This window comes from Zosterops lateralis, assembly GCF_965231275.1.
Source record: "Zosterops lateralis genome assembly, chromosome: 11".
Taxonomy (NCBI): Eukaryota; Metazoa; Chordata; class Aves; order Passeriformes; family Zosteropidae; genus Zosterops; species Zosterops lateralis.
Window position 1 is genome coordinate 16,090,068 of NC_139771.1, and position 23,120 is coordinate 16,113,187.

At 46.6% G+C, this 23,120-nt stretch overlaps 1 protein-coding gene across 7 annotated transcripts in view; it reads right to left on the minus strand.

Moving 5' to 3' along the window:
* The window catches only part of MAGI1 (membrane associated guanylate kinase, WW and PDZ domain containing 1), a 337,339-nt gene extending 318,948 nt beyond the window's left edge, over positions 1 to 18,391 (minus strand). For 6 of the 7 annotated variants that reach the window (XM_083869440.1, XM_083869439.1, XM_083869441.1 and 3 more), the window contains exon 1: positions 17,627 to 18,390. In XM_083869440.1, coding sequence (XP_083725566.1) covers positions 17,627 to 17,918 — 292 coding nt within the window. In that variant the 5' untranslated portion in view covers positions 17,919 to 18,390. Of the gene's footprint in view, positions 1 to 17,626 lie in introns of all 7 variants that reach the window. The other variant, XM_083869438.1, reaches the window with a different exon arrangement.
* Positions 18,392 to 23,120: the final 4,729 nt, after the last annotated feature.

Sequence of the window (23,120 nt, forward strand, 5' to 3'; positions counted from 1 at the left end):
GCACCCACGGAGGACACAGCCATGGAGCAGCAGACACGAGTGATTTCAGAGCTACACAAGAAGCTGGCACCGAGATTTGTTTATGCAGAGCTAAAAATTAAGTTTGACTTTAAAATAGCGCAGCCACCAGTCACAGCTCAGAGGGTCACATTCTTCTTCCATCTCTGCCTCCTCCCAGTCTTTGCCCAGCAGCTTTCCCAGCCTGGCCTGCAAGCACAGCAGGATTTCCCCACAAGAGTGGCAGGCAAAAATCTGTGGCTGGGGAACTGCAGGAACATGCTTATGAAGGGATGCTCAGCACTTCCTACAGCACTGGACACTTCTTTTCCAAGACCAACACTGCAGCCAACACCATTCCTGTCTGTAGCAGCCTGGCACACCAGGTACTGTGGTATTTCATGAAAATTTTAGAAGGTGCCTGCAGGTTCACAGTGCTCAGAAGCTCACCTTCCCACTTCACTCTCCATGGAGCTCTCCTTCTTCACCTCCCCTATCCCAGGAGCACACAGCAGAGGAAAATATAAGATTTCAAGCTTTGCAAACCTCCAGCCTAAACCAACATCCTGTAAAACTACGAGTTAAAGGCAGGAACACTTCACTTCCAAACCACAAAGGCTGTAATGAGTGTGGTTTAATTGGCTGGTACAAGAGCAGCACAGCCAGAATCAGCAGCTGGCAATGAAATCAGCCCTTCTGCACAGCAGATTGCTAAACTTTTGCCCTTGTCTGCAACGTGGTGTGTCACAGAAGCAATTCAGTACCCATAAAAAGAATTACAGAAGTATCTAAGAAAACTAAAGTGTTAGCTGAGAACTGGCTATAGACTAAGTTTTTCCCCAATAGTTTCTAGTTGTAGACTCTTATAGGGATGAATTTCTACTATGTGCATATATACAACATCCTCCATAAGAAACCTGTATATTTTAGGTGCCACTTAAAATCTGGCCCTTTAGAGATACTGATTTTTAAGAGGCTCGGTGCATATTTAAAAATCTCATTGTTAGACACAGAAATTAGATCCTTTGAAAAATCAGTCCCAAGTGACAGAAGTCTCTATCAAGTGATGATGGCACATTTCCTTGCTTCATTTATTTAATACATCACTCAGCTATTCACACATGTCCAACTTCTCCCTTAGAGGTTTACAAAGCACACAGCAAGTTAGTTTGCATCTAACTTCAGAATAGCCAGATTAGTAAGGAACAGGGTTTTACAGCAAAGCCTTCCTTTCATCTGGGGCAAAAAGCTTTCAATCTTATAAAGCCAATGCAGTAAACTTTCAAGAGAAGGTATTTTCACTGAGGTAGCTCATTGCTATCCTATCCCCTTGATGGAGTTAATGGAAGTTTTATAGTTCACACTTTACCTAAACCTTGTTCTCAAACAGATAAATGCACATTAGGCAGGGTAAAAAAATATATGTAAAGTAGTAACACAACCCAAACCCCACATCAACAAGAGCTTGAAGTGATTTGTGCATACATATTTTAATTCAAAAAAGCAAGGCTAACCTAAATAAAAGGTTATTTATATGAGAAGAGCAACACAGATTCATCCTGCAAGCAGCTGAGGAATTGCTGTTATCAGCCTCTTCCTGCTGTGAGATCCCTGGTGCTCACACCAGACAGCTTCTGTCTTGGCCAAGGCAAGGCTGAGGCCAGAAGCTGGCATTGCCTTTGCAGTGCAGCACTCAAAATGAAATGCAGAGCAGGATTTAAACTCCTCAGCTAATTCAGCTGCAGACCACAGACATACAACACTCCATGCCTTTCTGCTTTTACCTGCACAACTTTATTTTAAATTGGGTCTTGTCCCCAGGGCTCCATATTAAAGGAGTTGCTCATACAACGAATCAAGAGTCAGAAGCTTTGGACGTGTCAGGACAAATCCCACCAAATGTAAATTGGTGTAATGTACAGATTTATGCTGGCTTACATGGTACTAGAAAGGGAAAGGCAGTAATTCAAACTGCTGCACAGGCTCCCGACAACAGTGATGATAAGCATTGCTTTTCTAAGGCTGAAAGAAGGTTCTGGGAAAGGGAGATAAATCACAACATGTCATCTTTGAAAGGGGAGCAATGCAGGAGCTAAGCCCCAGTGGCTTCACAAACACCCATCTCTTCCCCATAAAACAGGCTTTGGTGTTATTCAGTATGTAAGTTTCGCAACAGTTTTCATTCTAGTTAAAATTGCACGAGGGTTCATTAATTTTCACGCTGTGTGACTTGCCATGCCCATACCTAGGAATGCACCAAACCCTGGAAGCGTTTGCCTGTTGGCAGAGGGATGAGCCCTACTCACTCAGCTCTGAACAGCAGTGGGCTGCAGCAGCACCCTGCCTTTGGTGCCTCTAGACCTGACCTTGCCAACCTCCAGCAGCTGCCCAGGACTACGTCCCCAGTCAGGCACCCTGGTGTCACCCACCCTCTGAAAGCCACCACCCTGTCAGGGACAGGAAACAAGGTGGGGCTGGGCCCCTGCACAAAACTGAGGCTGAGGCAGAGCCTGCCCCCCCCTCTTGGCTGGTGCACGTTCACACAGAATGTGGGTCTGAATTCTCTAAAAATTAAACACTACCCTCAAAGAGAAAACCTCACTGGTGTGTCAATTACAATAAACACTGCTGATTGGGAAACTGAATCTGTGAGCTCAACTTGCATTTTAAAGGCAGTCACTCCTGTATTTTGGTGCTCTGTCTTAATCTGAGATACTAAATCAAGCACATTGAGATAATTTTTTCCAGGTAACCAAGGGCTTTATCAGCACACCTTTGGTGGAATATTAACTCCAGTGTTTAGCTGGGAAGAGGCTGGGTTTAATCTGGGTTGCAACTGGAGAGTGGGAAAGAAAAAAGGTCAGAGCAAACATGGCACCACTATTAAAGAAATGGGTTAATTATCAACCACAGGTATGAAACTGTGGCAACACAGCAGCAGCCCAGCCTGGCTGCTGGACAAGCTGAAAGCAATCCAGACCAGTTGCAAGAGGAAAGGGATTAAAGCTCTCACGCTGTTACATAACTAAAGAAGCTGTTTCTGAAACAGATATCTGTATCTGCAGGGTATTTGGGGTGCAATGGTTTTATTAGCCAGAGACACGACAACCAGCAAGGCAGGCTTAATGCCCATTAAAAAAATACTTCATGCCTGGTATCAGGGAGCTCTGCAGGGTTCAGAAACGGATCAGACATTTCTTCACATAACAAGAAGAGCTGAAGGCAGCATCTGATATTCCACAAAAGGCAACAGACACTATAAACAAGGTACATAAAGCCTCCAGCTTCAAGGCATAAACTGCCCTCTGCCTACAGGAGACCAGGACACTCTACCAGGAACGGGTTATTCACCCCAGCGGGTGCCTGTTTCTAAAGCTATCTTCTAAACCAGATTATATCAACCAATTTTTGCATCAGGAAAGCAACTGAGAGGACAGCTCACCTGAGTCTGCTGCGACACATCCTGCACCAAACCCAACACAGGGCAACACTGTAATTTCCAAAACCACTTACAAAAAAAAGAAAAACAAAAGCAGAGGCCTGAAAATTTGTAACTGTTACTTTTTTAACTACCGCTAGGGTGGAAAAAAATAAACACTGTAGCAAAATGTTAAATGGCAAATAAAGGCATAGCTACAAAAAGAAAGTTAAAATATCACATCAGCCCAAAGCTGCCAAAACTGAAGGAATCATAACCGATAAAAGAAAGTATTAGAGGAAAAGTGGGTAAAAATAGAAATGCCAGGATATGACATGCCTGGGAGTTATAGAAAAAGCATCTGGATTGTCCTCAGATCCCCTCCTGAGTGCTGTCTAACTCGGTAATCGTCCCTCTTGAGCAACAGGGTTGTCTCAAGCAGAGCAATGGGGCAACGCTGACTTCTTTTCATCTGATGCCATTTGGGGCAAAGCACCTTCCCAGTCAGACAGGGAACGCTTTGTGCCTTGGCTGCACAGAGCTGGGGGCAGCCCAGAGCCTGCCCTTCAGCCAGCAGGACACCAGGGGACACACACACACGACCTTCAGCTCCTGGCCCTGGGGAAAGATCAACCTCCATCCACGGGAACTGCATCAGAGCCACCACAAAACAACTCTGCAAATTAATGCACTGCTGCAACTCACTCCAGGCAAAAGGAAGAGCACAGAAAGCTTCATCTCAGCCTGTCAAGGCTCCAGAAATATAATTTCAACTTTATTTCTAGAGCCTGCCATGTATTGAGTACTGCTAAGGAGACCCACTTCCCTTCTGCACCCTCTTTCACAAGCCCAAATGCAAGGCCTGACAATGCACCATCATGGGATACACACCACACAGTGCTGCTCTGTGCAGGGCCACCTGAGCACAATGACAACTTGAAATATTTATTTAAAAAAAAAAAAAAAAAAAAAAAAAAGAGAGAGAGAGAGAGAGAGAGAGAAAAAAACCTTTTCAACTGAGCAATTTTTATTTTTACAGCAGTCACAGCCAACTGCCTGGCTCAGTATCTGGTACCTGCCACGTACATTCTTTGCTATGGTGACAGCTACAGAGAAATAGCTGAAAATGTTTAAGCAAAAGATGCTTTGTCACTTTGCAAAGCATTAACACCGCTCAACGCTTTTAAAGGACATTACAACAACTTGGCTGTGGATCCAGACTCTCCAGCTTAAATTATGGATTTTATAATGCTCAGAACATCACTTCTGAAAAGCACAGACTTTGGAGTGTCTCTCCTCTGCTCACTCCACAGTCCCCAGAGTCTGAACCAGGCAGATATTTGAGTTTTCACAGCTGAGCTAAGGCAGGAGAAAATCCCATTCCATAGAAAGCTGAGGAAAACAAACCCAAGCAGCTGCATGTGAAAATCACATGAAGTCAAAGCCACCGAGTGTGAGCCTTAGGACAGAGAAACAGTCAGGCAAGTGCACAAATGCCTTCCACGTGTTCTGGGTGGAAAGAAACTGAATTTTTTTAAGTCTAACATGGAAACTGCTTTAAGCAATTTGTCATTTTCAATAGAGGTTCTGCAATAAAAGAGAGATTTCGACAAGTTAAACAACTTCCTACCGGAACAGCCGCATGCAATGCTTGAACTACCCCTCACAGACTCCTTAGAAAAGGAGTATTTCTAATTTTGCCATTCAGGAAGACTTTGAAATGTCACTGTTGTTTGATTTGACCAGTGCAGAGGAAATGCAGAGTTGAGAGAAGGGGAAAACAATGCATTTACCATTCTGTCATTTTTTTTAAACTTGATTCCAAGGCAGCTATGTGAGCCAGTGCTAAGAAATGCAAATATTGCATCCTTACCTCCAAGAGGTGGAAACTTCAGCCACATTTCCTGTAAATGTTACAACTTCAAGCTCACCTGGGTACAACAAGGAACCAATGTGCATTAACACCTGAAGGAGAACTGAGGCCAAGACTACCTTTTAGCTAAACCTGAGCTAGAAACAATGTTTTTATGGCAGAAAGCTCTCTGAACGTGATCCACCACAATGCTGATGTCTCTTTTACCCCAGGGACTCTGAGGAGAAATGAGTACACAATAAATATTCACCACTGTTTCTGCCACCAGTTCAGACAGCTATCAGCATTCAGCAGTGCCAGCAGTACTTGAAAGGTCTGTCCTTTGGAGGCCTTGATGAAGTTTTGTTTATCAGCTGGTGATGCTAATGGGAAGCCTCTCCTCAGCCAAAGCTCAAGGAGGAGCAGACTCTGCTTGACAAGGCCCACAGGTTTCTGGAAGATGCTTGAGGTTTACAAAAATGGAGTAGCCGGAGCAGAACAGCATCAAAAGTCAGCTATTACTTGTAAAATCCACCTCCATCTGCGACTAATACAGGAGAAGAAGAATACCAGTTTTAATTAAGGCTGTAAGACTGCTAAAAAAGTCTCTAACTTTTTGAAGAAAAGTTTTGAACCTTCCTGTTTAGCACACACCCAGGGCCTGGAGGGCAGGAGGTGCTGCAGGCAGCAGAAACACTCTTTTGTCAGAAATCCACCAACGAATTACAGCATCCAGCACATCCTGAGCCAGGCTCCAGCCAGGCAGCTGATGGAACCTTCCCTGCCAACTCAACTGCACCGTGGAAAAATATCTGTGCTCCCTGCCAGGGGCCAGATCCCATCCGGGCAGCGACAGCTCCGGCAGCCGCCGCACTGAGCGAGAGGAGAATGCAGCAAATAAAAGCTGACTGTGAGCAGCCCGTTTGGGAGCCAGGGCTCCCCTTGTTTCCTCAGCATCCTCAGGGGGAGAGCAGGCACAGCCAGCACAGTGAGATGCAGTGCCAACTCAGCCACTTAGTCTCAGGACTCAGGGCAGCTCAAAGCAGCACCACAGGACGCAGATGACCAGCCTGAGTTACACAGCAGCTACAGTAAATCAATTGGAAATAGGTTTTGGTTAATCCGCTGCAGCCTTTTAATGTTGGGATTGTGACAACTTGCCCGGCTTTTTAGGCAAACAGCGATTTCCACACTGGTTTAGGCAAGCCTCAGTGCTGATTATAGCACCTTTTACAGACAAGATAGGAAAAGCCCTCTGCAATGTGTTACGTTAGCACACGCTTAAATTTAAGCGCTCTCATTTTTGCTGGGGCTTTTCTCATGTGGAACAACTTCAGCACATCCAAATTTGCCAGTCTGCAATATGACCGAGATATCCTATCCCAGCTCAGAAGTATGTAAAAAAGCCTCTTTTGTATTTAGCTCCTGGAAAAACTGATATGTGGGTATTTCTAGCATCAACTAATACAACTGGAAAATTGGCAAAAGAAAATAAAAAATAAATGGAAAAGTCGCCTCAGCTAGTCCCTAAGCCATGCCTTTTGCAGATAAAAAAAAATCAGCCTTTGACATGTTTTATAAGCATAAACTAAAACTAAAAAACAAACAAACACCTATAGGGTATTTTATGGAAACTTGTGGCAAAGCTCCACCTGAGCAGGACAATCTGTTAATGCAATAAGGGAGCTGCTCCAGCTGAAGCAATTCACCCTTTCCCCGTGTTTTAATGAGGATCTGGGAAGCAGCAGAACTCTACAGCACAGCAAAAGAGAGCCAAGGTCTGTGGGTCCATGCCCTTATCACAAACATCCCAACTGAGCCACACACTTGGTGCTTGGCTTTCTCCCCTCCACTCATCCCCTGAGCTCTTCACACCCCTCATTCTTCTCCAAACACCAAGGCAAGGACAAGTCTTTTGGGTCCATGCACTGCCTGGCACAAGAGGCCCCACACTTATCACACTGGACAGACTGACATCATGCTCCCAGGTATTCACCACATTTCCCATCCTCATAAAGGAATGACCTTGTGTTAAAGTGTAACTGCCTCCTGCCCCTGGAATGAGGGAGCTAAATGCCATTTTATGGCCTTGAACATGCCAGAGACCTCTGTGCAGGACGAAACTGGGCACCTTTCCGAGATAAAGTTTATAGGTGTACTCTGGATTTCCCTCCTGCACACTGGAAATGACAAAGGTCCAGATAGCAGCTGCCCCCAGCGGAAAGGGGAATTCCTTTTGCCAGGAAAAGGAATCTGGATCCTCTTCAGCAGCTGCATCACATAACCTGAAAGCCACTGAGGTCTCATGAGCAAATCATCTTTCAAAACCAGCACACTCCTGCAGATGATTTACAAGACAAGTACCACCGAAACAGTTTCACCACAATAGTGATTTTCAGTGTTTTTACAGGATCAGAGGCTGCCTGTGCATCCCGTGATGAGATAATGGGCATGGGAACTGTTCTCAGCCATAATGGTGGTGGTTTTATACTCTTCCTTTTCAGCTTCCAAATAGCTGCGTGTGCCAACAGCAAATTTTAGCACTTGTGACAAAATCCATAGCACTGGATGTTTAGCAACCTGAGCTGCTGAAATCCTGGGATTAGTTTCCATGAAAAAGGAAAAATTACAAGTGAAGAAAAGGACATTCTGGAACTTTTCACTGAAGCAGAATTCGACAATATGGATGCTAAAGTGACAAAGTTAAATATGCATATTCATCTATACACACCAGTCACATATTCTCAGAGTCTCACCCAGGAATTCAAACTATTTTGATGAGTGACACAATATTTTCACAAGCCCCTCCCCTTGGACTGGATGCAGGCTGTGTGTAGATATAAAATTTTCCCCTATATGTAACCTCACAGAGCAGCCAACCCTTGGAGCAGCACAGCCCTGATCTCCTCAGTGCCCATCTGGATTTTGCCCAGAGCAGTTCCACGCCTCCCACAGAAAGCCAGAGACAGACAGTGGGGGTTTAATTGCCTCGCTCCACCTGTAGCAAACAAAGCTTCCTGCAACATGAGGGATTTATAGCTTAGTCCAGATAAAAATAGCTCCACGTGAAACTGGGAGAACAATCTCAGCATGCCCGTATCTCTTCATTAAAAAAATAAATAAATAAACAAAAGGAAGGCTACGGTACATGTATAAAAGCATTTGGCAGCTCAGATCTCCACCTGGAAACAGCTTGATTAATAAAAGCTCACGGTAGGTGACAGGGAGGACTCCACAGTGCACACAGACAATACAAAAGTTAACAAGACACTATATACCATTGCTAAGCAAGTTTGCTATTTGCACATCAAACGAATACACAGCATTTGCTGGGGTACCAGCAGAGGACAATCTAACAACAACAAAGCAAGCCATCCCCTCCCCATAAGTAAACAACTTACTGATTTTATTCAGAAACAACACATTCTGTGATCCTCAGAGTCCCTGCTGAGCAGCAGAACCTCTGGACTTGCTCATGCAGTCAGGCTGCTGCTGCTCCTCTAAACCACCACCAGAGCACATGGAGAAGATATTCTACATTAGTCACTTCATTGTTTAAGGAAAAATGCATACCAGGGAAAAGAGAAGGACACGATTCTTCCTTTTGCATCAGACTAATCCCTCTTTCACCCACAGGACGGGGAGAGAACAAAGCCTGGGCTGCACCAGTGGCTGCCAAAGCCCCATCAGGTGCCCTGTCTGCAGTGCTTTCCTCTAGGCAGCAGCACTGCAGGAGGAGACTCGCCTTGGAGACAGCAGCTTCCCCAAATTCAGCCAAACTGCAGCCTCCTCATCCTCCCAGCTCACGGGGATCAGCTCCCCCAGGGCTGTGCTCTGCCACACGTCCCTCACTGTCCCCTGCCTCCCACTGCACTGTCCTGGGGCAGCAGGGTTATTGTAGGCACCACATCCTAACAGAGCATTCAACACCAAAGCTGCATCACTGAGTCACAGAAGTGTTTCATTTGGAAGGGATCTTAAAGATTCTCCAGTTCGGAATTTTCACAGAATCACAGAATGATTTGGAAAGAAACTTAAAGCCCATCCAGTGCCACCCCCTGCCATAGACAGGGATACTTTCCACTGCTCCAGGCCTCATCCAGCCTGGCACTGGGCACTTCCAGGATCCAGGGGCAGCCACAGCTTCTCTGGGCAGCCTTGCCAGAGCCTCACCACCCTCACCCACCCAGCCAAGAACTTCTTTGTATCTAACCCTGCTCTTTTCCAGCTTGAAGTCATTTCCCCTTATCACTACACACCTTTGTAAAAAGTCCCTCTCCAGCTCTCCTGTAAGGGCCAGAACAAGAAGGTGGGCTGGGCTGCAGTGGGAATGGGGACTGTCACCAGGAAGAGCCATGCTCCTGGCTGCTCCTGCACAAAACATTCAGCCTGGTTTTAGAGACAGCCTGAGTATGAACAGCTCCACTAGTGAACAGGGAAAGCCTTCCCCAGCCCAAAGCTTTTGGTATCATTTATGTATCTCCTGCTATTCTCTCTATTTCTTCTCTAGCCATCCCTGGCTTCCCACAAGGCTCCAGTGAACTGCTCCAAGGAACCTCCACCTGTACCCCTGCCTTTTAAATTGCTAATTGGCAGTTCTAGCTGTGCCTTTGGGAAAGGAGGAGGATGGGCACCTCCTTGCTATTTTTAAGAAAAGTCATTTTGCAGTTATTCTGCAGCCCAGGTCCTCACCTGTCCAGTTCAGCCTGTTTGAGAAGCAACTTTCTTATTCATCAAAAAAACTCTGAGACATCTGTGTCTGTCATCAGTTTGGTCTAACACCCACTTAGTGCAGGATCTGTACCACTGGAATAAGACAGGTTGAACATCAAAGTTGGGGTTTTTTTAAAAGAACACAATATCTGCCCAGCTTTGTTTGTGTTGAGGGAGTGGCTGGATTTTAGGCAGCTTCTTTCTCAAAGACTTTTTTGTTAATAACTAAATGAAAAACCCAGAGTTGAGGTTTTCCTCTTAAAAAACAAGCTAGAGATTAAGGATATGAAGAAAGAAGTCAGTCTCTTCCCACTCTAATTGTACTGAGACACTGACTTGAGGGCTCCGAAATTACAGATGTGTAATCCAAGACAATGAACTCTTTACTGAAGGATTAGCAAACCATGCAAAACTGATTCCTTATTCAAATGCCTTGCAATTGTAAGGGCATCGGTTCCACTTTGCAAGTTATCCCAAAGGCTTTGTTTTGATTTCCTGTTCCTTTATAAAGACAGGGCACTTTGCATTATTTTCACACTGTGTAGTAAGCATTATTGTTTAGTCTAATAAGGGACAGTTAATGAAATTCAATAAATATTTTTAAACCCTTATTTTTCTTCAGAGTTACAATACGAGCCCTCACAACCGTAAAAACTGGAACTGTTTTTAGCCAAAAGCCAAGTAAAAACGTGTAAAAACGTAACCCAAAACACCAGGACCCAAAGAAAAAACTGTTTTGTTTCTCCAAGGTCTACTACGGGTAGTGTAAAAAAAAAGAAATCTGCAGGTTTAAATAATATTACTAACACAAAACACTTCAGCACAAATGATGCCAGAGTCAGAGCTGGGGACTAACAGAGAGCATGATGCCATCATTCCAGCTTGTAGCAGTGGAATAGTTCTGGAAACCATTTAAAATGTCACAAGAGGAAGGGTGAATGGAGTGTATGACCTTTGGAAACTGAAGGGTGGATCTCAACAAAAATATCCCATTTACCCTGAGCCATACTGCTCCTGCAGGGCCAGGAGAGATGCTGGCCCACCTATTTGGTTCAGAGGGAAAAGCAAAAAATTACAATTAAAGGGGAAAAAAAATAAACATCCCAATCTGCCAACAACCCAATGCAAAAGCTGCCAAACTGCTCTGGAAGCAGGCAGCCTCTTCCACAGCTCTCTCTCAGATCAGCAGATAACAAAGTCTGGATGATAGCCTAGGCTTACTTTATTTCCCAACACCAGATCCTTGCAGGAAGCCCCAAACTGAAGCCATCAAAGGCACTGATTAAAGGCACCGATTCTGTGGCTCTCTCTGGGCTGCCAGCTCTGAGCCCCTACCTGTCAAACCACTGCAAACAGCCACACCAAGGCGAGCTGCACCAGAGCACAACCATAAACAGAGAAAACAAAACATCAAGTGTCGAGAGAGACAGAGAAAATGATGATAGTGGTGAAAATGATGTTTCTGCAGGAGCAGGTCTTGCAGGCTCAGCAGCACTGTCACTCAGCACTGGGAAGTGCTGCTGCTGTTCCCCCTGTCCTGCAGGAGATGCCTCCGGTGACAGGGCAACGGGAGCAGAGAAGATCTTCACAGATCACAGGGGATGACCCAGCCCCGCGCCCTTGGTGCAGAAAGGTCACTTCATGCTCCGTTTCTAAAAGGCAAAAATAAATCTTTTTCCGCAGCTGAGCTACAGAGAAATTCTGGAGAAATACAGACTAGGAGGATCTGCATTTTGCTGCTCCAGGAATTAGGACGTGGAGCTGGAAGGAGCTCAGACAGGATGCATCAATCTGAGCACCAGTCCTCCAAGTACCACTGAGTGCTCACAGCAAGGATCCCTACCTTCAGCTGACATTTTGGCTCAAATTCTTCATACTCCTTCTATAAATTCACAGCATTTGCTCTTACAGAGCCACTACTCTGTGCTTTTCACCAAGAAATTTAAGTCACTTGCAGCACACAAAGATCAAAACCAAATGCCTTGATTTACAAGTTCCAGTCAAAGTCAGAGGAAGTGTGAAAAAAAAATAAAGAAAAAAAAAAAAAGCACCTGAAATAACTAGCAGGCATAGCTCATAGCTCGTGTCTGGAGTTAAGCAAAGGAATGCAAATAAAAAACTTGGCCAATTATTTTTAAAAACCTCAAGAGAGGTCCCAAAGATCCTGCCCTTGCCCACAGCCCAGACCCTGCTAATGCAACAGAAAATGCCTTTGAGGCAGCAGCATCTTCTCAGCTTCCACTTTACTTCAAACCGAGCCATGCTGAAATCTAATGAGAGAGGGCTCAAATCATCAGTTCTGCACAGCCACAAAAGCGCTGCTCTGAATATCTTTACACCTTAATGCAGCTGCCCTGGGGCAAATGTTTCCCTGTGCACGCATACACTGCCAAAGGAGCAAGTGTGTTTCTCAGGCATCAGATCAAGAGATACAGGAAGAGCCAGAAGAGATGCATGAATGATCACAGCCTGAGCTGAACCAGAAGAAAATGACAATCCCAAACCCAGGAATGCAAGGTGCTACTTGGCTTTCAAACCTGTTAAAAAACGGTTCTTACATTTCTAACATGGAAGATGAATCTTAAATCTCACGATAGCAGGTCAATAATTCACTCATGCAGGGGTTGTAACTCGGTCTTAAAAACATGGAACAACATGCAGGATGGTGTTAACATCCTATTTTGCAATGGTGTTGAATGACTGCCCATAATTAGACCATAATTGTGATTTAATTGCTCTGTGATCTGACTGGCCATAAAGAGGGAGCCAGGAGTCCCATCTCAATGGGTGGAAAGATTAACTTTATTGTGGAAAGCATAACCCCCTTTCATGCCATTAGAACTATCACATTAATTCCTGGAAATTTTTATAACAGGCACGATGTGGCTCTTGGGCTCTCTTGTCCCTCTCTGGTGTGCTACTCCATGGCTCAGGAGAGGATGGATGACTGCTCTGCCACAAGCAGGATCAGCTTCCAAATCCTGGCAAGCTCTACACTGTAAATTCAGGCACAGTAAAGATAAGGTCTTCCTCAAGGCAGTATTTTAATACAAGACATCCACATTTCATGACTACTAAGTGCAGTACTTCCTTAAGTAGTTCTTTAAAAAAAGAAGACTACTGATTTGTAGCCAAATATCCTCCAAGTGAGAGAAGAAGAGATTCTGCCTTTTTTTATTTTACATTTCATTCATGACTACTCCAACAGTCGCAGTAGAAAACAGGCTCTTATAAATCTCGAATACAAGAACATCTCCCAGGTTTTCAGAGGGCAAGATTTCTTTCTCTCCACTTGAAACCCACCTGAGTCCAAAAAGAATTTGAGTCACATGGAAAAATGACTGAGAGAATTCACCATGCAAGCGACTGGCACCGAGCAAGCAGAGACTGAAGGGAAACACTTTCTGGAGCTGATGCATGACACTGCAGAGGTAAACTGGGAACAGCAAGAGCTCAGTCTCTAAACAGCCTCTCCCTTTGCTGGCCCAGCACATCAATCCCAAGCTCTGCTCCACACAGGCACCAGCACTCACTGCAGGGCTCCTGCAATGCCAGGCATGGGCATTGAGCGTGGGGTGTTCAGCATCACCACTCACAAAGTGACACTCTGCTTCCCTGTGCTTGCTAAAGCACCAAACATGCAGCAATTTACAATGTATCAACATTCCCTCCCTTTTTTTTTTTTTTTTTTAATGTTTTACAAAACATCCCAAAAGTAGCAAACAGAAATTATCTCACCAGCTCTCCCAGCAAAATAAAAGGAAAAGATTCAAATACCAGCTCACACAAACTTTTTGAAAGAAACTGGTTCTGTTCACATTAATACACATAACTGAGTTTAACATCTCATGTATAGCAGATGCCAGCCTGACATTGAAGCATTGAGTCACTACACTGTATTTCAGGATTTATCTTAGGGTCAAGTTAATGTTTGAAAAGAAACAAATGCAGCTGATAGCACTGGGTAAACAGTGACTGTTTCTGCTTGGGATCACGCCTGCTCCTGTCTGCCCTGCACAGGGCTAAAACAACCCCCACGAGCACCCTCAGCTCCTCCCTACCGTGGGATCATCCCAGCTGCAAAGTCCTATCAGAATTATTGATTGGATAAACTGCTCTCAGCACCTCCTGGTTTCAAAGTGATTGGTTATTAGGAGCTTGGGGTTCTGAGACTTTTTTAGGGAAGCAAAGTGTTGAAATAAGAACTAAAAAAAAAAAAAAAATAAAAAAAAAATAAAAATAAAAAATAAAAAATAAAAAAAAATTTACAAGCATATTAACTTTGACTATTTCCCATACCAAGCATCTGGCTTGGTGTGGTTTGGCACAGGTCATCAAACCAAGGAGCAAAAAAACCTGGAAATCTCTCTGAATGTGCCCATCTCTCACTGAGGGGGAAGGAAAACCCAGATACCCTGCCTCAAACAAAACATGGTCCTTTTTTATAGATACAGTTTGGAGGATGCCACGACAAACTTCTCTTTATTGTGCTGGACTCTGTTAACCAAGATCCATGAGAAGAAATGCTGTGCCCAATTTTGTATCTGATCTATCCAATGCAATCCATTATGAATTCATCAAAGTGAACTATTTTGACAAATGTGAAATGTATTCAAGGAGGCTACAATATTCACAGTACAGCTGGGAAATCACTATGTTAAGGCAATGCCAGCTTTACACTAGGATATGTGACCACTGCTCCTATAATTCAATCTATTAATTCCATACTCTCTGACCAAGTAATAATAAAAATGCATTTATTAACTCCACAGAAGTTAATTGCCAATTTCATCACAACTTAGGCACAGATGTAAGATGGAAACAAGTCAGTCATAAAAGCACTACATGTTAACTGAGGTTTTTTCACACATTTGACAGTTCTGAAAGTTACTAAGACACATGGCAGCAAGATTCTTCCTCTCTCTCCCCCAAAACAGGCAACTCTAATGATACAGTTTTATTCTCAAACGTAATAGCAAAAAGGGTGCACAAGGGGAAAAGGAAGAGAAAGCTCCTTTAAAGTTTTTTAGAATTTTTCACTCTTCCTCCCAGGGTAAGCAAAGGGCCAAGAAATCCAATATGACCAGTATCAAATACCAGTATTCCTATTAAAAGATTTCATAGAGGTTCCTTCTTTTTGTACTTACTTTTTGAACTCACCACTCACAAAAGTAAGAAAAAATATTGCGCGTGAACCTGCAAGTCTACAAACTCTGGTTTAATGAAAAAGCCCAGCCTACTCCACGTACATTTCACTTCTCAGTCTCTTCTCTTTCACCAAGTGCAAGGTCAGAACCGTTATTTTCTCTGCTCAAACTTGCAGATGACTGACTTATAGTAAATTTCCTGTTTTTCCAGCCTTGTAAATGTAACACAAAACAGACAGGCAATAAAATGAATACATTTCCAGGCTAGTGTTGCCCCAGCACTTCAGCACCAATCACTTAGGGACTACGAACTGGGAGGAGGAGGAAAATCATAGTTTCTTCATCATAGGAAAAAACATGTTTACAATCTTATTTGCATACTCCTTTTGCTGTCTGCCACACATTTCCTGTTGAATGACAATTGCCATTCCCATAATAGATTTTTAATCAACACAGAAGTAATGCATTTTAATTAAAACACTCTCCTTTTCTATGCCCATGATTCTGATACATGAGGGAGATCCCAGCTTTGCACAGAACAGCATGTAGATGCCAGGCTATCATTGACAGGCACAGGGAACTGCTTTCCAGACCACAAAAATATTTAGTGATTTAAAAACCAAATATTTATTTCTATTCCGCATTCTTGGCTAATAAAGCAATTTAAAAAAAAAAAAATATGGAGAGAGAAAAAAAAGGAAATTACAATCCCACAGTAACCAAGGACTCGGTTCTCTAGATAGGAACAGCCCAAGGTTTAAGTGTCTGCCCTGACTTGCAGATGGGTTTTGAACCCTTTTCTCCCACTTTCCAGGTAAACCCGACCAACACACTTAAAACCCAGCTCTCTGCCTGTTCTCTTGACCAGATCCTGGAGCTGAGACACATTTACCACCAAGTTCTGTCATTTGCAGTTTATTCCCAGCACATGTTTTGTTTATACGAAACTCATGTTTCCAAAACAACAAGAAGTTTGATCACAAATTGTTTGGTTGGGGAGGGTTTTATACACACCTTCCTTCACCCACCAACACCGATCACATTGCAACACCACAAGCTGTAGTTTAATACTTCTGCTAAAACAATCAGTATGTAAAAAAAAAAAAAAACTCTGCCTAATTTCCTCATACTTTTCTTCATGCTTTTCTCCCCCTCCCACTTGGGCAGGGAAACCACTAGGCTGAGTTTCCCTCACCACTTCCCAGTGAAGTGAATGCAGCAGGGAAAATAGGTATTTGTTTAAGGAAAACTGGAGTTTTGGGGAGTTTGAGAGTGTTTGCTGGAATATTGCTGCTGAATCCTGAAGGGACTAACAAGTTGCTGTGCTTTGGTGGATCAGCTCCGGGGCAGGTGGTGGAGAGGGAGTGCACAGGGCTCAGCTCCTCTCCCATCGCTGGGATCTGCTCTGGCTCCTGAGGTTTGAAGGATGGCTGTGAAACAAGTGCCTGCAGCCCTTCAGCTCAGCTCATCAGTGAGCCTAGGAACAAGACTTGAGGTGACAGTCCTGCCAGCTGGCCAGGAATTCTGTCTGCAGCTACCAGCTGGGCTGAGCGAAGTACAGGAAAAAAAAACCTCACACCACAAGGCAGAGGGAAACCCCCACCTTTAGGATGCAGCACGCCTGGATGATAAATAAACTTTCCCCTAAGGAATCTCTTGGGCAACACGAAGAAAACTTCCCTTCCTTCCTGCACTTGGAGGTGACCTCGGGGTGCCCCTCCACCTCTCCCACCTCCGGCTGTCCAGCTGCAGAACTGCTCCTCCTGCCCATCCAACCAGCCTCGGTGCTGCAGCAGCACTCACAGTGTTTTTGGCACTAAAATTAAATCCTGCCCTGGAAATCACAAGCCCAAGAGCCAGGCTGTGAGCTAACCTGTTGAGTGTACACAGATATGAAGTGGCATCTTTTTAATCCAGCCCGGGAGGACTCTTCCTATCTGAGGAAGAGGATAGAGCTACCTGCCTGCCCCATCACCTGTGCACTGCAGGGCTGCAGCACGGATGTGCCCTCACCTGGGGCAAACCAGGGGGAAAAAAGGTAAATCTGAGCAGCCTTTCAGCCAGAGAGAGAAGATGCTGGAGGGTCCAGCTTTTTCTTCCCACGCAGGCAGCCGGCAAACACCCGCTGCACTTTCAGAACAAGACTCCACTCATCACTCAGCAGCTCCAGAGGATGCTCAGCTGCCGGAGGAGGGGATCCCTGCCCCATTCCTCCAGCAGCAAAGCTCCCTCAGCCTCTCCCAGGGTCAGCCGGACACCGAGCCGGCCCGGACAGGCGCGGGTTCCCCGCGGGGAGCGCTGGAGGCGCCTTCGGGAAAGTCTCCGGCAGTTCAGGGCCGGGAGCCGTGTCCGGACTGAGCATCAGCGCCCTGGCACAGGGTGCGCACCCGCCTGGGAGCATCGGCACCCCCGGCCGTGCCTCCCTCGGGGCCCGAGGGGCTGATACTCGCCAACCCCGGCACCGCACTCGCCCCCCGTCCCGCCGCGCTCCCCTCGCACCTTGTCGGACGGCTTTCACCACGATGGGGTCCTTGCAGCTGCGGATCACCTCCAGCACGTCGTAGCGCGGCAGCCCCGACACGCGGACCCCCTGCACCTCCAGGAGCAGCTCCCCCTCGCTCAGCGCCGCCGCCTCGCCGTCCCCCGCCGCCGCCGGGCCCGCGTAGGGGAACTCGCCGTGCTCCGCGCCGCCGAGCAGGGCGAAGCCCAGCTGCCCGCCGGGCCCGCGGCTCAGCGCGCACTGCCGCACCCGGCTGGACCAGTGGTTCTTCTTCTGCACCACCCGCGACATGGCGCTGCGCGTCCCTCCGCGCCCGCGGAGCGCTCGGCAGGTGCGCAGGGGGCGCGGACCCGCCGCCCGCTCAGGCCATCGCGGCTCCGCGCCCGCGGAGGGCGCGCACCGCCTCCCGCCCGCCCCTTTCTCCCCTTCTTAGCAAGAAAAAAAAAAAAAATTATAAAAATTTAAAAATAATTTAAAAGCGCCAAAAAAAAAAAAAAAATCAAATCCGGGAGGCGCGCGGTGTTGCCGCCTCTCTCTCTCTCTCTCTCTCTCCGCGGGAGCTGCGCGGGGCGCGGAGGCTTTGGGGCGGTACAAAGCGGCGTTTGTTTTGTTCCAGTTCGGTCCGTCCCGCTCCGCCGCGCTCCGCGCCGCCAGCGCAGGCGCCTTGGCACGGCCCGCCCCGGCACGGCACAGCCCGGCCCGGCCCCCGCCCGCTCCCCGCCCCCGCCCCCGGAGCGGCCCCGGCCCGCCGGGCCCCCCGCCCCAGCGCCGCCCCGCCTCTCCCCGCGCCCACCGACAGCTTTCCCCAAGGGACGGGGCAGTGCCGGCTCCCCGCGGGCGGTGGGGAGGGTGAACCGCCTCCCCCCCGGCAGGAATCATCTTTATCCGCCCCCCCCGAGGAGATGCTCGTGGTCCAGGGGACGGGGGATGGCAGATCTTTGCTTTCCCGGAGGGATTTCTAGTGTTTGCCCAGTTGCGAACCTCTACAGACACTTTTTACCTGCATTTCCCAGGTGGTTGTTGCAGGAGAGGAACACAAGTTTTTCCCGAGGAAAAACTTGCACGAGCCCGTCGTTACAACGGGAACAAAGCGCTTGCACAAGGCTGAGTGAGAGTCGTGCTCCTGCTCTTAGTTCTCCGCTCCGCTTTTTGATTGAGTGCTCGAATTTGAGACGTTAATAATGTTCTCACGTTGTCCTGTCCCCGTGTAATCGGGCAGACTAACAGCGAGCTCTGGCTGCTGGGGAAAGGGACGGGCATCCGTTTGTTTGTCCTTGGCCACAACTCTTCAAAGTTACCCAGAACTGGTGCAGAACTCCAAAGTGAGAGTGCACGTACCAGCTGTCCCTTCCAGGTCATGCTCCGTGCTTCCAAACCTGAAAGCCAGGCCTCATTTGGAGCGGTCTTATGCATGACCGAACCCCTTCCAGCAAGGAATTCAGTTGTCAGATGTGTGCGTGCCCTATTTTGCCGCTAATCGGGACTGAGAAGTGACACAGGGAAACAAAGAGTCTGCTCTGGCTCCCTGTGCTGCCCTGGTGTGTGCTCAGACACTGCAGCCCGCAGACTTTCCCTGTTGCCCGTGTCGCTCTTTCATCTCGCATCTCCCCAGCCAAGCGTGCCCTGCGGTGAGCGGGGATGCAGGAGAGGCGGCGGGCTCGGCAAGCATCGCTACTGGGGGATAAACTCAGCCTAACACCGTCTGATGCTGGCCCAGCTTAGCCAGGCTCAGCTCACAGACCTTAGAGAGGTGACCGGGGTATTTTCCCTGCCCTTTCACCCGTCCCAGGTCCATCACTCCTTTCCCCAGCTGCAATCTCTCATCCGGCTCTTTTGTAGAACTCCCATCGCCGCCGACTCTGCTCTGCAGCCGCAGGACCCGCAGTCTCCGGGCCGGGTGGCACATCCAGGCAAGGGAAGGGAAGGCTTGGCCCATGTCACATAGCACAGCAGTGAGTCACAGCTCCATCCCCTCAGGCACCTCTGTCCAGGTCTCCACGGGAAGCAGATGGGATTGCCAGGGCTCAGGAAGTCCTTCCAAGGGAGAAGGCAGAGCCTGCCTTGTTGGGTAGGAGCAGACTCATGAAGTTCAATGTACCTGCTGTGTCTAGTCCTCATTTTCTTCCAAGAGGTTTCTTCCCATTTGGAACTTTCATACTTAGTTTTCACCCTTAAAGCCATGCTGATCTCTTATATTTGAGCAATAACTGCCTCACATCTGCTTTTGCTGGCTCAGCTGCCCAATTTGTCACTTTGAGGATGACAGCACACTTTTTATTGTGCCTTCACCAGTAAAAGGTGGATTGGTCATCCCTTGGGCTGGATCCCTCGGGCAGTAAATGCTCCAGAGGTCAGTACACCCTACAGAACAGCAGCAGGGCTTGTGGGGAGGGGTTTCTTCACTCTCTCCTCTGTGCACTGGCTGATAGTTGTGTCACACACGTGAGCTCACGGTGCAGGGAGCCCCTTGTTCACAGCCCAGGGCTGGGTGTGACGTATTTTCATCACCATCATTTTGCAGGGTGTCTTATGTGACAGCCCGGCTAAGCTAAAAATCATCTGGGATCCATGTGAGCATCACATGAGCTGTGGTTGCCCTGAATAGATCTTACAGAATGGCTCATGCCTTATGGAAAAATTTTTGAAAAGAACTATTTAGAAAAACAAGTTTTGATAGTAAAATTTATGAGATGACAGACTTCCAAGGGCCCTTTTTGGTTTGCTTACAAACATGGCAACTGTAATGAAAGTGTGAGCTGTCCCCATTGTAATCCTAATGCTGTACCCATGTCTGGGCCACTGTGTTCCCAAAATCGCTCTTGCTGATAATTAACAAAACCAGCAAGATAATTAACAAAACCAGCAAACCTCAACCAGAACTTTATCTTGATTTTCACTTCAATTTTTCTCCTGGACCAATTTTTCTCCTGGACCAATTTCCTACCATTTTATCTCCCCGTTGCATCCAGGTGGTCAATCTGGATAACCCCAGATCCTGAAAGCTGGCACCACTTAGAACAGCTCAAACAGAGCCAAGGCTTTTTGTTGTTCTGAGTGCTGACTCTGTGACTGCCCAGCACCTCACTGCAGCAACGAGATTATTTCAGGGCACAGCTGCTCCAACCACATCTATTAAAGGAAGCCCTTGGTCAGCCTTTCACAGCACTGAGCCCTTGACCAATGGCCAGGCTGCTCCTGCCCAGAAGGGTCCCTGACACCAGCTGATGGATAATTGGGTTATTACTCCATACAAACCTGGCATTGCATTTCACTGCAGAGCCTGGCTGCTCTCCCAGGGGACAGTGGTCCTGCCTTTGCAGGGGATGGATTTAATGATTAACAGACTGTCTTCATCTCTAACAACTGCAGTTCTAATAATGATACTCTCCTTTTTGTGAGGGTCTCTAAGCACTTCACAAACAGTAATTAAGGCATCTTCACCAGGCACCTACCTGGGGAACAGCTGAACATTGACACAGGGCAGGGAGAAGCTCAGGGCACATTCCTCATTCGAGGATGACTCACTGCAGCCATCCCACTTCACAGCAGCTGGTCCAGCCTCATCTCAGGCAGGTCTGCATGCTCTTTACCAGCTCACAGCCCCTGACAGCACTGTAAAAACTGACTTGGGTGGGCTCAGGCCTTTAAGCAGAGCCTGATTCCCTCATTCTTTTGTCTGCAGTCACTGTGGCCCATGCATTGGCAGCTGCTAATTTGTCAGGATGAGAAGGCTGGTGCTTTCTTCCTCCTTCAGAAGGTGCTCTGCATGCTTTGGGCCCCATTACAAGCACACAACAGCTCAAATGGTTCTTTCAATTAGGATATTGACCCATGGTCTTGGTCTCAAACATCTCTGAAGTTTTGTGCTGTGTCCCAGATTCTAAAATGGGTCAAAGCTCCCCAAGCATCAACTCATTCTCTCAGCTTTCCTACTGAAACTTGAGGAAACCACAGTTTTACTTTTTTTGGAATGGAAAACCATGTCTAGTCACTGAGAATGTTGTGGGTTTTATGGCAGTTCACAGCCATGTACTCCCACCAGAGAGCATAAAAAAGGATGACAACAATTAAAGACTACAAATGAAAGTAGGGATTATTTAATACAGCAGAATTTATTCCTAATTTCCAGATAAACCCCAAATCCCCAAGCCTTTGATATCACAGGCCTCAAGGCTTTGAAAGCCTGAGCATATAGATCCTGGAAGAAAAGAGAGAAGAAAGACTTTAAACAAGATCCAGTTTCTCAGACATTGAAGTTTCCTTGTTGGCACACTCACACTCCCAGAATCTGTCAGTAGGAAAGCCATGTACTGTGGTTATTTCCCAAACAAGAATTGTTTTTATAGTAATCCCACTTAACTCTTACTGGAGGAGAATTTTGTGTGTAGCATCCAGGATTTCTTAACAGGCTGGTACTGCTCTCTGGCAGCAAGGAGGAGATGGGCTGGTGCTGCTTTGAGTCCTGGCCCTGGCAAACATTTCAACAGATGACCCAACCCCAGATACTGAACAAACCCTGTATTTATAGAAAATAAATATAGACACTTCCAAGTGTCAGGACATGAGAAGCTCTGGTTAAAGCTACTGACCGGCCAGCACAGACAGGTCCTGCCTAAGGTCAGTGGCAGAGCTGGGCCAGGAAGGTCCATCCCAAAAGGCAGCCCCTTGGGCAGGACATTTCCATCCAGGGCTGGCTCACAGTGAGTCTGTGACCACAGGATTCTGGGAAGAAAAAGGAAACTCACCCTTTACTGGGACTTCATGTCACCTTCCTCTACAATTTATTTCAATAATATCACACATAGTGGAATATAAAGCTGAAGATCAATCTCATAACCACGTTAAGACACTCTGGGGTGTCTTTTATAGGACCATTAATATACTTCTTGGGTGGTTAAAGTCACCCACAGCATAAATTAATGGCTCCATAAAACATGCTCTGTCATATCCTATGGCTTAAATAACACACAATAGGCTGGGTATGTTGGGATGTGGTTGAGTTTATTGGGTGGAAGCAAAGGGTCAGAGTGACCCCCTGGAAGTGAGGATGCCAGCCTCAGGGGACCCAGTCATTTTAAAAAAGCAAGACTCTAAAAAATCCATCACAATTACAAATTGTAGATTTCATTAACTTTCATTAGCACTCGTATTCCCAGCTTTATTCATTTCATTCAGGCATATCTTCCCTGCAGAAGCTGTTCTGTTCCAGGGTAGGATTGTTGTGGGTGGGGCTTTTTGGCCCTGGAGGGAGCCAGGCTTGAAAAGCTCTGAGGAAATTGGGCACAGAGCAGGCAAAGCCTCTTGGTTAGAGCAGGGATGAGATTGGCTTTGCAAGGGAAGCTAAGCCTGCCATATGTTCCAACTTTCTGAAAGAAACTTGAAGGAAATGTCAATGCAGTGTCCATTTGGGACAGGTTTTATTGGCGTGGAGCTCTCTGGTACCCACAGGACAATTTCCAAAATGAAAAGAAAAAAAAAAAAAAAAAGAAAGCA